At 52.0% G+C, this 16132-nt stretch overlaps 1 protein-coding gene across 1 annotated transcript in view; it reads left to right on the plus strand.

Annotated features, from left to right (window-relative positions):
- Positions 1–16132, plus strand: part of LOC135553232 (1,4-alpha-glucan-branching enzyme-like) — a 124238-nt gene that overhangs the window by 48788 nt on the left and 59318 nt on the right. The window contains exon 3 of the mRNA XM_064985406.1: positions 6657–6772. Within this exon, the coding sequence (XP_064841478.1) occupies positions 6657–6772 (116 nt within the window). The remainder of the gene's footprint in view (positions 1–6656; positions 6773–16132) is intronic.

The raw sequence follows: 16132 nt of genomic DNA on the forward strand, positions 1-16132 counted from the left end.
GACTATGCAAAGTTGTCATCAAGGCAAAGAGTGGCTACTTTGAAGAATCTAAAATATAAATAATATTTTTGATTTATTTAACACACTTTTTATGTTACTACATGATTCCTTGTGTGTTGTTTCATAGTTGTTGATATCTGTACTATTATTCTACTATGTATAAAACAGGAAAGCATTTACAAGCACCCTTGAATGAGTCGGTGTGTCCAAACATTTGACTGGTACTGGATATATATATATTTTTTCTTTGAACATGACATTTTGTTACTATTAAATTCTGAGTTTTGATAAACAGCCTTGATCTGTTTTAAAAAACAAACAAAACAAAAAAACAACATTTTACCATCCTAAATTTCAACGGTGTGTCCGTCTTTTTGAAAATGTGCTTGAGGTGAAAAGTAGGTCACCTCCATATTATGCTCGTTCCAAAGTAACATTACCATGTGATCAACGACGTCCTACGCTTTGCTTGATGAGTGCACTAACTTATGTTGCTCTTTTTCCTGTTTTAGTTTGGAGTTTGAGTTAATTGATTCTTGCACAAATAGATTTAAAACTGAAGAAATGCGGCATTATTATTATTATTATTTTTTAAATTGCTTAGCAAACAGAATAATGCTGAAAATACATGGCATAATAGAATACAGGACACTACAGGATATATTTTCATGGTGGAAACAAATGTAATGATGTGCTTGTTTAAAAACAGTTTTAGGGGAATACATGTTGTAAAGTCTGACAGCAGGGGGTGGAGTTGTTGTAAAGTCTGACAGCAGGGGGTGGAGTTGTTGTAAAGTCTGACAGCAGGGGTGGAGTTGTTGTAAAGTCTGACAGCAGGGGTGGAGTTGTTGTAAAGTCTGACAGCAGGGGGTGGAGTTGTTGTAAAGTCTGACAGCAGGGGGTGGAGTTGTTGTAAAGTCTGACAGCAGGGGGTGGAGTTGTTGTAAAGTCTGACAGCAGGGGGTGGAGTTGTTGTAAAGTCTGACAGCAGGGGGTGGAGTTGTTGTAAAGTCTGACAGCAGGGGGTGGAGTTGTTGTAAAGTCTGACAGCAGGGGGTGGAGTTGTTGTAAAGTCTGACAGCAGGGGGTGGAGTTGTTGTAAAGTCTGACAGCGGGGGGTGGAGTTGTTGTAAAGTCTGACAGCAGGGGTGGAGTTGTTGTAAAGTCTGACAGCAGGGGTGGAGTTGTTGTAAAGTCTGACAGCAGGGGGTGGAGTTGTTGTAAAGTCTGACAGCAGGGGGTGGAGTTGTTGTAAAGTCTGACAGCAGGGGTGGAGTTGTTGTAAAGTCTGACAGCAGGGGGTGGAGTTGTTGTAAAGTCTGACAGCGGGGGTGGAGTTGTTGTAAAGTCTGACAGCAGGGGGTGGAGTTGTTGTAAAGTCTGACAGCAGGGGTGGAGTTGTTGACAGCAGGGTAAAGTCTGACAGCAGGGGGTGGAGTTGTTGTAAAGTCTGACAGCAGGGGGTGGAGTTGTTGTAAAGTCTGACAGCAGGGGGTGGAGTTGTTGTAAAGTCTGACAGCAGGGGGTGGAGTTGTTGTAAAGTCTGACAGCAGGGGGTGGAGTTGAGGTTGTCTGTTTCTCAGGTGATTAGTTCGGGCAGTGGTACAGGACAGGTTGTGTCTGTTTCTCAGGGTGGGTGATGCGGCGATGCAGGGGGGTGAGGCAGGGTGGTGATGCAGGGTGGGTGATGCGGCGATGCAGGGGGTGAGGCAGGGTGATGCAGGGTGGGTGATGCGGCGATGCAGGGGGTGAGGCAGGGTGGTGATGCAGGGTGGGTGATGCGGCGATGCAGGGGGGTGAGGCAGGGTGGTGATGCAGGGTGGGTGATGCGGCGATGCAGGGGGTGAGGCAGGGTGGAGATGCAGGGTGGGTGATGCGGCGATGCAGGGGGTGAGGCAGGGTGGTGATGCAGGGTGGGTGATGCGGCGGCAGGGGGTGAGGCAGGGTGGTGATGGGGTGATGCAGGGCGGCGATGCAGGGCAGTGATGCAGGATGGTGATGCAGGATGGTGATGCAGGGCGGTGATGCAGTGATGCAGGGCGGCGATGCAGGTGGTGATACAGGGCAGTGATGCAGGGCAGTGATACAGGATGGTGACACAGGGCAGTGATGGGTGATGACAGGGGTCAGTGATACAGGGCGGTGATGCAGGTCGGTGATGGAGTGATACAGGGCGGTGATGCAGGTCAGTGATACAGTGATACAGGGCGGTGATACAGGGCAGTGATAAGGTGATTACAGGGCAGTGATGGGGTGATGCGGGGTGGTGATGCAGGGTGGTGATGCAGGGTGGTGATGCAGGGTGGTGATGCAGGGCGGTGATACAGGGCGGTGATACAGGGTGGTGATGGGGTGATACAGGGCGGTGATACAGGGCGGTGATGGGGTGATACAGGGCGGTGATGCAGGGTGCGGTGATACAGGGCGCTGATTCGGTGATGTGGTGATGCAGGGCGGTGATACAGGGCAGTGATGGGGTGATGCAGGGCGGTGATGCGGGTGATGCAGGGCAGTGATGGGGTGATGCAGGGCGGTGATGGGGTGATGCAGGGCGGTGATGGGGTGATGCAGGGCGGTGATGCGGTGATGCAGGGCGGTGATACAGGGCGGTGATGGGGTGATGCAGGGCGGATGATGGGGTGATGCAGGGCGGTGATACAGGGCAGTGATGGGGTGATGCAGGGCAGGATGGTGATGCGGGATGGGTGATGCAGGGCAGTGATGCAGGGCAGTGATGGGTGGTGATGCAGTGATGCAGGGCGTGATACAGGGCAGTGATGGGCAGTGATGATACAGGGGTGATGCAGGTCGTGATGCAGGGCAGTGATGGGGTGATGCAGGGCGGTGATACAGGGCAGTGATGTGGTGATACAGGGCGGTGATGGGGTGATGCAGGGCGGTGATGTGGTGATACAGGGCAGTGATGGGGTGATGCAGGGCGGTGATGCGGTGATGCAGGGCGGTGATGATGCAGGGCGGTGATGGGGTGATGCAGGGCGGTGATGCAGGGCGGTGATGGGGTGATGCAGGGCGGTGATGCGGTGATGTGGTGATGCAGGGCGGTGATACAGGGCAGTGATGGGGTGATGCAGGGCGGTGATGCAGGGCAGTGATGGGGTGATGCAGGGCGGTGATGGGGTGATGCAGGGCGGTGATGGGGTGATGCAGGGCGGTGATACAGGGCAGGTGATGGGGTGATGCAGGGCGGTGATGCAGGTGATGCAGGTGATGCGGTGATGGGGTGATGCAGGGCGGTGATGGGGTGATGCAGGGCGGTGATGCAGGGCGGTGATGCAGGGCGGTGATACAGGGCAGTGATGGGGTGATGCAGGGCGGTGATGCGGTGATGCAGGGCGGTGATGCGGTGATGCAGGGCGGTGATACAGGGCAGTGATGCAGGGTGATGCAGGGCAGATGATGATGCAGGGTGGTGATGCGGTGATGCAGGGCGGTGATGCAGGGCGGTGATACAGGGCGGTGATGCGGTGATGCAGGGCAGTGATGCAGGGCGGTGATGCAGGGCGGTGATGGGGTGATGCAGGGCGGTGATGCGGTGATGCAGGGCGGTGATGCAGGGCGGTGATGCGGTGATGCAGGGTGATGCAGGGCGGTGATGCAGGGCAGTGATGGGCAGTGATGATGCGGGATGCGGTGATGGGGTGATGCAGGGCGGTGATGGGGTGATGCAGGGCGGTGATGCGGTGATGCAGGGCTGTGATTCAGGGCAGTGATGGGGTGATGCAGGGCGGTGATGCAGGGCGGTGATGCAGGGCGGTGATGCAGGGCGGCGATGCAGGGCAGTGTTGCAGGGCGGTGATGCAGGGTGGTGATGCAGGGCAGTGATGCAGGGCGGCGATGCAGGGTGGTGATACAAGGCAGTGATGCAGGGCAGTGATGCAGGGCAGTGATGCAGAGCGGTGACACAGGGCAGTGATGGAGTGATACAGGGCGGTGATGCAGGTCGGTGATACAGTGATACAGGGCGGTGATACAGGGCAGTGATAAGGTGATTACAGGGCAGTGATGGGGTGATGCAGGGTGGTGATGCAGGGCGGTGATGCAGGGTGGTGATGCAGGGCGGTGATGCGGTGATGCAGGGCGGTGATGCAGGGCGGTGATGCGGCGATGCAGGGCGGTGATGCAGGGTGGTGATGCAGGGCGGTGATGATGATGCAGGGTGGGTGATGCAGGGGGTGATGGGGTGATGCAGGGCGGTGATGGTGATGCAGGGCGGTGATGCAGGGCGGTGATGCAGGGCAGTGATGATGCAGGGCGGTGATGCGGTGATGCAGGGCGGTGATGCAGGGCGGTGATGCAGGGCGGTGATGCAGGGCAGTGATGCAGGGCGGTGATGCAGGGCAGTGATGCAGGGGGTGATGCAGGGTGATGTGGTGATGCGGTGATGCAGGGCGGTGATGCAGGGTGAGGATAAGGGCAGTGATGCAGGGCAGTGATGGGTGATGCAGGGCAGTGATGCAGGTGATGCAGGGTGGTGATGCGGTGATGCGGTGATGCAGGGCGGTGATGCGGTGATGCAGGGCGGTGATGCAGGGCGTGGTGATGATGCAGGGCGGATGCGGTGATGCAGGGTGGTGATGCAGGTGATGGGTGATGCAGGGCGGTGATGCAGGATGCAGGGCGGTGAGGGCAGGTGATGGGGTGATGCAGGGCGGTGATGCGGTGATGCAGGGCGTGATACAGGGCAGTGATGCAGGGTGATGCAGGGCGGTGATGCGGTGATGCAGGGCGGTGATGCGGTGATGGGGCGGTGATGCGGTGATGCAGGGCGGTGATACAGGGCAGTGATGGGGTGATGCAGGGCGGTGATGCGGTGATGCAGGGCGGTGATGCGGTGATGCAGGGCGGTGATGCGGTGATGCAGGGATGCGGTGATGCAGGGCGGTGATGCAGGGCGGTGATGCAGGGCGGTGATGCGGTGATGCAGGGCGGTGATGCAGGGTGGTGATGCAGGGCAGTGATGCAGGGGGTGATGCAGGGCGGTGATGCGGTGATGCAGGGCGGTGATGCAGGGCGGTGATGCAGGGCGGTGATGCAGGCGTTATGATGGGGTGATGCAGGGCGGTGATGCAGGGTGATGCAGGGCGGTGATGCAGGGCGATGAGGGCGGCGATGCATGCAGGGCGGTGATGCAGGGCGGTGATGCAGGCAGTGATGCAGGGCGGTGATGCAGGGCAGTGATGCAGGGCGGTGATGCAGGGATGGTGATACAGGGCAGTGATGCAGGGCAGGGCGGTGATGCAGGGCGGTGATGCAGGGTGGTGATGCAGGGCAGGGCGGTGATGCAGGGCGGTGATACAGGGTGATGGTGATGCAGGGCAGTGATGCAGGGGCGGTGATGCAGGGCGGTGATGCAGGTGATGCAGTGATGCAGGATGCGGTGATGCAGGGCGGTGATGCAGTGATGCAGGGCGGTGATGCAGGGCGGTGATACAGGGCAGTGATGGGGCGGTGATGCAGGGCGGTGATGCAGGGCAGGGCTGTGATGCAGGGCGGTGATGCAGGGCAGTGATGATGCAGGTGATGCAGGACAGTGATGGGGTGATGCAGGGCGGTGATGCGGTGATGTGATGCAGGGCGGTGATGCAGGGCAGTGATGGGGTGATGCAGGGCGGTGATGGGGTGATGCAGGGCGGTGATGCAGGGCGGTGATGCGGTGATGCAGGGCGGTGATGCAGGGCGGGGCATGCAGGGGGGTGATGCAGGGTGATGCAGGGTGGTGATGCGGTGATGCAGGGCGGTGATGCGGTGATGCAGGGCGGTGATGTGGTGATGCAGGGCGGTGATAGGGCATGGGGCGGTGATGCAGGGCGGTGATGGGGTGATGCAGGGCGGTGATGCAGGGCGGTGATGCAGGTGTGATGCAGGGCGGTGATGATGCAGGGCGGTGATGCAGGGCGGTGATGCGTGGTGATGCAGGTGATGCAGGGCTGTGATGATGATGCAGGGCGGTGAGGGCGGTGATGCAGGGTGATGCAGGGCGGTGATGCAGTGATGGGGTGATGCAGGGCGGTGATGGGGTGATGCAGGGCGGTGATGCAGGGCGGTGATGCAGGGCGGTGATGCAGGGCAGTGATGCGGTGATGCAGGGCGGTGATGCGGTGATGCAGGGCGGTGATGGGGTGATGCAGGGCGGTGATGCGGTGATGCAGGGCGGTGATGCAGGGCAGTGATGCAGGGCGGTGATGCAGGGCGGTGATGCAGGGCTGTGATGCAGGGCGGTGATGCAGGGCGGTGATGCAGGGCGGTGATGCAGGGCGGTGATGCAGGGCGGTGATGCAGGGCGGTGATGCAGGGCGGTGATGCAGGGCGGTGATGCAGGGCGGTGATGCAGGGCTGTGATACAGGACAGGTTGTGGCTATTTCTCAGGAGCCTGCTGGTGGTTTTGTACTTAGTAAAAATTCTAAATACTTTTAGTGACAATTTATTATCCATTTTGCAAATACATGCCCACATATTGGGCAGAAAAACACAATGTCTGGCATCTCCCTGCTAGGCCGATATCCAGCCTACTTCACATTTAGGCAAATGTAGCTTATATTTTATAGTACAGAAATTGAATACTATATAAATGACTGTATATACAATATGTGTAGTAGAAACATTAAATAAATCATTCACTTTCTTTTGTTCATAGATGGTTGGGACAACTTCTCTCACCCGTACGAGAAGAAAGAATTTGGAAAATGGGAACTGTGTCTGCCCCCCAAGCATGACAAGTCACCAGCCATCGAACACAACACCAAACTCAAGGTAGGCTTTACAGTACTGCTTTATATCCAGCGGGGCCTACAGTACTGGTATATGTTATCCAGGTAGACCGACAATACTGCTTTATATCCAGGTAGACCTACAGTACTGCTATATGTTATCCAGGTAGACCTACAGTACTGGTATATGTTATCCAGGTAGACCTACAATACTGCTATATGTTATCCAGGTAGGCCTACAGTACTGGTATATGTTATCCAGGTAGGCCTACAATACTGCTATATGTTATCCAGGTAGGCCTACAGTACTGGTATATGTTATCCAGGTAGACCTACAATACTGCTATATGTTATCCAGGTAGGCCTACAGTACTGGTATATGTTATCCAGGTAGACCTACAATACTGCTATATGTTATCCAGGTAGGCCTACAGTACTGCTATATGTTATCCAGGTAGGCCTACAGTACTGCTATATGTTATCCAGGTAGGTCTACAGTAATGCTATATATTATCCAGGTAGGTCTACAGTACTGCTATATATTATCCAGGTAGGTCTGCTGTACTGCTATATGTTATCCAGGTAGGCCTACTGTACTGCTATATATTAAGGTAGGTCTACTGTACTGCTATATATTAAGGTAGGCCTACAGTACTGCTATATATTAAGGTAGGCCTACTGTACTGCTATATATTAAGGTAGGTCTACTGTACTGCTATATATTAAGGTAGGCCTACTGTACTGCTATATATTACGGTAGGCCTACTGTACTGCTATATATTAAGGTAGGCCTACTGTACTGCTATATATTAAGGTAGGCCTACTGTACTGCTATATATTACGGTAGGCCTACTGTACTGCTATATATGAAGGTAGGTCTACTGTACTGCTATATATTAAGGTAGGCCTACAGTACTGCTATATGTTATCCAGGTAGACCTACAGTACTGATATATGTTAAGGTAGGCCTACTGTACTGCTATATATTAAGGTAGGTCTACTGTACTGCTATATGTTATCCAGGTAGGCCTACTGTACTGCTATATATTAAGGTAGGCCTACTGTACTGCTATATATCCAGGTGGACCTACAATACTGCTATTTGTTATCCAGGTAGGCCAACAGTACTGCTATATGTTATTCAGGTAGGCCTACAGTACTGCTATATGTTATCCAGGTAGGCCTACAGTACTGCTATATGTTATCCAGGTAGGCCTACAGTACTGCTATATGTTATCCAGGTAGGCCTACAGTACTGCTATATGTTATCCAGGTAGGCCTACAGTACTGCTATATGTTATCCAGGTAGGCCTACAGTACTGCTATATGTTATCCAGGTAGGCCTACAGTACTGCTATATGTTATCCAGGTAGGTCTACAGTAATGCTATATGTTATCCAGGTAGGCCTACAGTACTGCTATATGTTATCCAGGTAGGCCTACAGTACTGCTATATGTTATCCAGGTAGGTCTACAGTACTGCTATATGTTATCCAGGTAGGCCTACAGTACTGCTATATGTTATCCAGGTAGGCCTACAGTACTGCTATATGTTATCCAGGTAGGCCTACAGTACTGCTATATGTTATCCAGGTAGGCCTACAGTACTGCTATATGTTATCCAGGTAGGTCTACAGTACTGCTATATGTTATCCAGGTAGGCCTACAGTACTGCTATATGTTATCCAGGTAGGCCTACAGTACTGCTATATGTTATCCAGGTAGGTCTACAGTACTGCTATATGTTATCCAGGTAGGCCTACTGTACTGCTATATATTAAGGTAGGTCTACTGTACTGCTATATATTAAGGTAGGCCTACTGTACTGCTATATATTAAGGTAGGTCTACTATACTGCTATATGTTATCCAGGTAGGCCTACTGTACTGCTATATATTAAGGTAGGCCTACTGTACTGCTATATATCCAGGTGGACCTACAATACTGCTATATGTTATCCAGGTAGGCCTACAGTACTGCTATATGTTATCCAGGTAGGCCTACAGTACTGCTATATGTTATCCAGGTAGGCGTACAGTACTGCTATATGTTATCCAGGTAGGCCTACAGTACTGCTATATGTTAAGGTAGGCCTACAGTACTGCTATATGTTATCCAGGTAGGCCTACAGTACTGCTATATGTTATCCAGGTAGTTCTACAGTAATGCTATATATTATCCAGGTAGACCTACATTACTGCTATATATTATCCAGGTAGGTCTGCTGTACTGCTATATATTAAGGTAGGCCTACAGTACTGCTATATGTTATCCAGGTAGACCTACAGTACTGCTATATGTTATCCAGGTAGGTCTACAGTAATGCTATATATTATCCAGGTAGACCTACAGTACTGCTATATATTAAGGTAGGCCTACTGTACTGCTATATGTTAAGGTAGGCCTACTGTACTGCTATATATTAAGGTAGGTCTACTGTACTGCTATATGTTATCCAGGTAGGCCTACTGTACTGCTATATATTAAGGTAGGCCTACTGTACTGCTATATATTAAGGTAGGCCTACTGTACTGCTATATGTTATCCAGGTAGGCCTACAGTACTGCTATATGTTATCCAGGTAGGCCTACAGTACTGCTATATGTTATCCAGGTAGGTCTACAGTACTGCTATATGTTATCCAGGTCTGTTTCTGTACAGCTACTTCCACTTGGTCTGTTTCTGAAGCCGCTACTTCCTCTTGGTCTGTTTCTGAAGCCGCTACTTCCACTTGGTCTGTTTCTGAAGCCGCTACTTCCTCTTGGTCTGTTTCTGAAGCAGCTACTTCCTCTTGGTCTGTTTCTGTACAGCTACTTCCTCTTGGTCTGTTTCTGTACAGCTACTTCCTCTTGGTCTGTTTCTGAAGCCGCTACTTCCTCTTGGTCTGTTTCTGAAGCCGCTACTTCCTCTTGGTCTGTTTCTGAAGCCGCTACTTCCTCTTGGTCTGTTTCTGAAGCCGTTACTTCCTCTTGGTCTGTTTCTGAAGCAGCTACTTCCTCTTGGTCTGTTTCTGAAGCAGCTACTACTTCTTGGTCTGTTTCTGTACAGCTACTTCCTCTTGGTCTGTTTCTGAAGCCGCTACTTCCACTTGGTCTGTTTCTGAAGCCGCTACTTCCACTTGGTCTGTTTCTGAAGCAGCTACTTCCTCTTGGTCTGTTTCTGAAGCAGCTACTTCCTCTTGGTCTGTTTCTGTACAGCTACTTCCACTTGGTCTGTTTCTGAAGCAGCTACTTCCTCTTGGTCTGTTTCTGAAGCAGCTACCTCCTCTTGGTCGGTTTCTGAAGCCGCTACCTCCTCTTGGTCGGTTTCTGAAGCAGCTACCTCCTCTTGGTCGGTTTCTGAAGCAGCTACTTCCTCTTGGTCGGTTTCTGAAGCAGCTACCTCCTCTTGGTCGGTTTCTGAAGCCGCGACATCCTGTTGGTCGGTTTCTGAAGCCGCTACCTCCTCTTGGTCGGTTTCTGAAGCAGCTACTTCCTCTTGGTCGGTTTCTGAAGCAGCTACCTCCTCTTGGTAGGTTTCTGAAGCCGCGACCTCCTCTTGGTCGGTTTCTGAAGCCGCTACCTCCTCTTGGTCGGTTTCTGAAGCCGCTACCTCCTCTTGGTAGGTTTCTGAAGCCGCGACCTCCTCTTGGTAGGTTTCTGAAGCCGCGACCTCCTCTTGGTCGGTTTCTGAAGCCGCTACCTCCTCTTGGTCGGGTCTGATTTGTAACAGAGAATGTGCTCTCATTAGCTGGTTAAAGGGGCAAACCGCAGTTGAAATGAATAACAGAGCGTACTGTTTCAGTAAAAAGCCGAGGGGAGAGAAATTTAACCACTCTCAAATTCATAGAGAGATATGGATGCAAGGACTGACCATCCACGATACCAAAATTATAGTTTTAAGCGTGCTTTGAGGCTATACAGTGTTTGTTTACAAACGTGGGAGTAAAACATTGACTGCTGTGTATTATCAAGGTAGCCGACAATACTATAGTTTGGGTTCTGATTGGGTGAGCTCATAAGGCATGTATCAGTTATATTCTGCATGAACCAATGGGTTCGTATCATACATACAGGTCCAGAAGTGGATGTAGCAACTGCATATTGCCCCTTTTTTTAATATATATTTTTTAAAGTCTGTCTGCTAGACTCCTACACACAGTGGGTTGAAGCTAATTCAACTCTGTGGTAGAATACAGAAGGATAGTTTACAGTGGAATGTGGAGATACAATATATCTGATGAGAGAATCACGACTGTTTCTACATCCCTCTCTCTCATCCCTCTGTCCCTCATCCCTCCGTCCCTCTCTGTCTCTCTCCCTACCTCAAGCCCCCTCTCCCTCTGTCTCCCTCACTACCTCAAGCCTCCTCCCTCCCTCCCTCCCTCCCTCCCTCCCTCCCCTCCCTCCCCTCCCTCCCCTCCCTCCCTCCCTCCCTCCCTCCCTCCCTCCCTCCCTCCCTCCCTCACTACCTCATGCCTACTCCCTCTCTGTCTCCCTCACTACCTCAAGCCTCCTCCCCCTCTCCCTCTGTCTCCCTCACTACCTCAAGCCTCCTCCCCCTCTCCCTCTGTCTCCCTCACTACATCAAGCCTCCTCCCCCTCTCCCTCTGTCTCCCTCACTACCTCAAGACTCCTCCCTCTCTGTCTCCCTCACTACCTCAAGCCTCCTCCCCCTCTCCCTCTGTCTCCCTCACTACCTCAAGCCTCCTCCCCCTCTCCCTCTCTGTCTCCCTCACTACCTCAAGCCTCCTCCCCCTCTCCCTCTGTCTCCCTCACTACCTCAAGCCTCCTCCCCCTCTCCCTCTGTGTCACCCTCACTACCTCAAGCCTCCTCCCCCTCTCCCTCTATGTCTCCCTCACTACCTCAAGCCTCCTCCCCCTCTCCCTCTCTGTCTCCCTCACTACATCAAGCCTCCTCCCCCTCTCCCTCTATGTCTCCCTCACTACCTCAAGCCCCCCCCCCTCTCCCTCTATGTCTCCCTCACTACCTCAAGCCTCCTCCCCCTCTCCCTCTGTCTCCCTCACTACCTCAAGCCTCCTCCCCCTCTCCCTCTGTCTCCCTCACTACCTCAAGCCTCCTCCCCCTCTCCCTCTATGTCTCCCTCACTACCTCAAGCCTCCTCCCCCTCTCCCTCTATGTCTCCCTCACTACCTCACTACCTCAAGCCTCCTCCCCCTCTCCCTCTATGTCTCCCTCACTACCTCAAGCCTCCTCCCCCTCTCCCTCTCTGTCTCCCTCACTACCTCAAGCCTCCTCCTTCATCGCTCTAAGCTGCTTGGCTCTTGGTTCTGCCTGGCTCGGAGTTCCCTCATCTAAATTAGTTCCACAGCTACTCCTTACTGGAACCAAGGGTCCTGCTCGTGTGTGTGTGTGTGTGTGTGTGTGTGTGTGTGTGTGTGTGTGGTGTGTGTGGTGTGTGTGTGTGTGTGTGTGTGTGTGTGTGTGTGCGCCAAGGGCCCTGCTCCTGTCTGTCTGCCTCTGTGCGTGCACACCAAGGGCCCTGCTCCTGTCTGTCTGCCTCTGTGCGTGCACACCAAGGGCCCTGCTCCTGTCTGTCTGCCTCTGTGCGTGCACACCAAGGGCCCTACTCCTGTCTGTCTGCCTCTGTGCGTGCACACCAAGGGCCCTGCTCCTGTCTGTCTGCCTCTGTGCGTGTACACCAAGGGCCCTGCTCCTGTCTGTCTGCCTCTGTGCGTGCACACCAAGGGCCCTGCTCCTGTCTGTCTGCCTCTGTGCGTGTACACCAAGGGCCCTGCTCCTGTCTGTCTGCCTCTGTGCGTGCACACCAAGGGCCCTGCTCCTGTCTGTCTGCCTCTGTGCGTGTACACCAAGGGCCCTGCTCCTGTCTGTCTGCCTCTGTGCGTGCACACCAAGGGCCCTGCTCCTGTCTGTCTGCCTCTGTGCGTGTGTACCAAGGGCCCTGCTCCTGTCTGTCTGCCTCTGTGCGTGCACACCAAGGGCCCTGCTCCTGTCTGTCTGCCTCTGTGCGTGCACACCAAGGGCCCCGCTCCTGTCTGTCTGCCTCTGTGCGTGTACACCAAGGGCCCTGCTCCTGTCTCTCTGCCTCTGTGCGTGCACACCAAGGGCCCTGCTCCTGTCTGTCTGCCTCTGTGCGTGTACACCAAGGGCCCCACTCCTGTCTGTCTGCCTCTGTGCGTGCACACCAAGGGCCCTACTCCTGTCTGTCTGCCTCTGTGCGTGTACACCAAGGGCCCTGCTCCTGTCTCTCTGCCTCTGTGCGTGTACACCAAGGGCCCTACTCCTGTCTGTCTGCCTCTGTGCGTGTACACCAAGGGCCCTACTCCTGTCTGTCTGCCTCTGTGCGTGCACACCAAGGGCCCTACTCCTGTCTGTCTGCCTCTGTGCGTGTACACCAAGGGCCCTGCTCCTGTCTGTCTGCCTCTGTGCGTGCACACCAAGGGCCCTGCTCCTGTCTGTCTGCCTCTGTGCGTGCACACCAAGGGCCCTGCTCCTGTCTGTCTGCCTCTGTGCGTGCACACCAAGGGCCCCGCTCCTGTCTGTCTGCCTCTGTGCGTGCACACCAAGGGCCCCGCTCCTGTCTGTCTGCCTCTGTGCGTGCACACCAAGGGCCCTGCTCCTGTCTGTCTGCCTCTGTGCGTGCACACCAAGGGCCCCACTCCAATCGTTTGTTTCATGTAAAGCAGTTGCCCTGTGCATCATTCTGTTGCGCTCTCTGCTTCTGGGGAACAATATGCCAACTGCAAACAAGCTCTTAGTTCATTGTCTTCATGTCTTTTTCTTTGCCCTAAAAGCTACATCAGTGTCTCTCTTGGTTAATTGCTGTCACAGTCTGTCCTTGTAGAGTCTTCCTGCTAAGGTTTTCCAAAACAGCCCAGTGGACCGGCCGTACGCCACACACACAGTGTAAACTATTTTTGCTCTTCAAACTCCACCGTTCTAGTACCAGGGCAGGTGTATTTACATGATACTACATTATACTGTAGTACCAGGGCAGGTGTATTTACATGATACTACATTATACTGTAGTACCAGGGCAGGTGTATTTACATGATACTACATTATACTGTAGTACCAGGGCAGGTGTATTTACATGATACTACATTATACTGTAGTACCAGGGCAGGTGTATTTACATGATACTACATTATACTGTAGTACCAGGGCAGGTGTATTTACATGATACTACATTATACTGTAGTACCAGGGCAGGTGTATTTACATGGTACTACATTATACTGTAGTACCAGGGCAGCTTCATTTACATGATACTATATTATACTGTAGTACCAGGGCAGCTTCATTTACATGATACTATATAATATTGTAGTACCAGGGCAGGGTTATTTTAAAATTATACTATATAATACTGCAGTTCAAGAGCAGCTTAACTGACATGATACTATATTATACACAGCTCCATAAAATAAAGGGAACACTAAAATAACACATCCTAGATCTGAATGAATGAAATATTCTTATTAAATACTTTTTTCTTTACATAGTTGAATGTGCTGACAACAAAATCACACAAAAAAAAACAACCAAAAATGATCAATGGAAATCAAATGTATCAACCCATGGAGGTCTGGATTTGGAGTCACACTCAAAATTAAAGTGGAAAACCACACTACAGGCTGATCCAACTTTGATGTAATGTCCTTAAAACATTCAAAATGAGGCTCAGTAGTGTGTGTGGCCTCCACGTGCCTGTATGACCTCCCTACAACGCCTGGGCATGCTCCTGATGAGGTGGCGGATGGTCTCCTGAGGGATCTCCTCCCAGACCTGGACTAAAGCATCCGCCAACTCCTGGACAGTCTGTGGTGCAACGTGGTGTTGGTGGATGGAGCGAGACATGATGTCCCAGATGTGCTCAATTGGATTCAGGTCTGGGGAACCGTCAGGCCAGTCCATAGCATCAATGCCTTCCTCTTGCAGGAACTGCTGACACACTCCAGCCACATGAGGTCTAGCATTGTCTTGCATTAGGAGGAACCCAGGGCCAACCGCACCAGCATATGGTCTCACAAGGGGTCTGAGGATCTCATCTCGGTACCTAATGGCAGTCAGGCTACCTCTGGCGAGCACATGGAGGGGTGTGCACCCCCCCCCCAAAGAAAGAAATGCCACCCCACACCATGACTGACCCACCACCAAACCGGTCATGCTGGAGGATGTTGCAGGCAGCATAACGTTCTCCACGGCGTCTCCAGACTCTGTTACATCTGTCACGTGCTCAGTGTGAACCTGCTTTCATCTGTGAAGAGCACAGGGCGCCAGTGGCGAATTTGCCAATCTTGGTGTTCTCTGGCAAATGCCAAATGTCCTGCACGGTGTTGGGCTGTAAGCACAACCCCCACCTGTGGACGTCGGGCCCTCATGTCTCCTGATGTACTGGCCTGTCTCCTGGTAGCGCCTCCATGCTCTGGACACTACGCTGACAGACACAGCAAACCTTCTTGCCACAGCTCGCATTGATGTGCCATCCTGGATGAGCTGCACTACCTGAGCCACTTCTGTGGGTTGTAGACTCCGTCTCATGCTACCACTAGAGTGAAGGCACCGCCAGCATTCAAAAGTGACCAAAACATCAGCCAGGAAGCATAGGAACTGAGAAGTGGTCTGTGGTCACTCCTTTATTGGGGGTGTCTTGCTAATAGCCTATAATTTCCACCTGTTGTCTATTCCATTTGCACAACAGCATGTGAAATTTATTGTCAATCAGTGTTGCTTCCTGACTGGACAGTTTGATTTCACAGCAGTGTGATTGTCTTGTTTAAGTGTTCCCTTTATTTTTTTGAGCAGTGTACTTTAGTACCAGAGCATCTTAACTTATATTATACTATATAATATTGCAGCTTAACTTACATTATGTTAGACATGTAGCAGTTGGTGTTTCACCCCAACCCTGCCTGCCGCCTCCCTGCTTCCCCCTCGAATATGTTGTTGTTTTGGTATTTTATCGGGATTCCCGTTAGCTGTTGTGAAAGCTACACATGCTCTTTCTGAGTTCCACATGAACGATGACATGTTACAGAACATTAATAGACGACAACGGCACAAGATTTTATACATGCACACAATCTATTTATATTTTTTATTTAACCTTGTTTTAACTAGGGAAATCAGTTAAGAACAAATTCTTATTTTCAATGGTCGCCTAGCAACAGTGGGTGAACTGCCTTGTTCAGGGGGCAGAACGACAGATTTTATTACCTTGTCAGCTCGCGGGATTCGATCTAGCAACCCTTCGGTTACTGGCCCAACGCTCTAGCCACTAGGCTACCTGCCGCTCTAGGTCAAGTAAGAGAGGTGTTGCTTTTCAACCAGGTTTGCTGTTCGTTTGATCAATATGAGATGGAAGGGAGTTCCATGCAATAAGGGCATCATATAATACTGTACACGTTCTTGAATTTGTTCTGGATTTTGGGACTGTGAA

This window comes from Oncorhynchus masou, chromosome 13, assembly GCF_036934945.1.
Source record: "Oncorhynchus masou masou isolate Uvic2021 chromosome 13, UVic_Omas_1.1, whole genome shotgun sequence".
Lineage (NCBI taxonomy): Eukaryota > Metazoa > Chordata > Actinopteri > Salmoniformes > Salmonidae > Oncorhynchus > Oncorhynchus masou.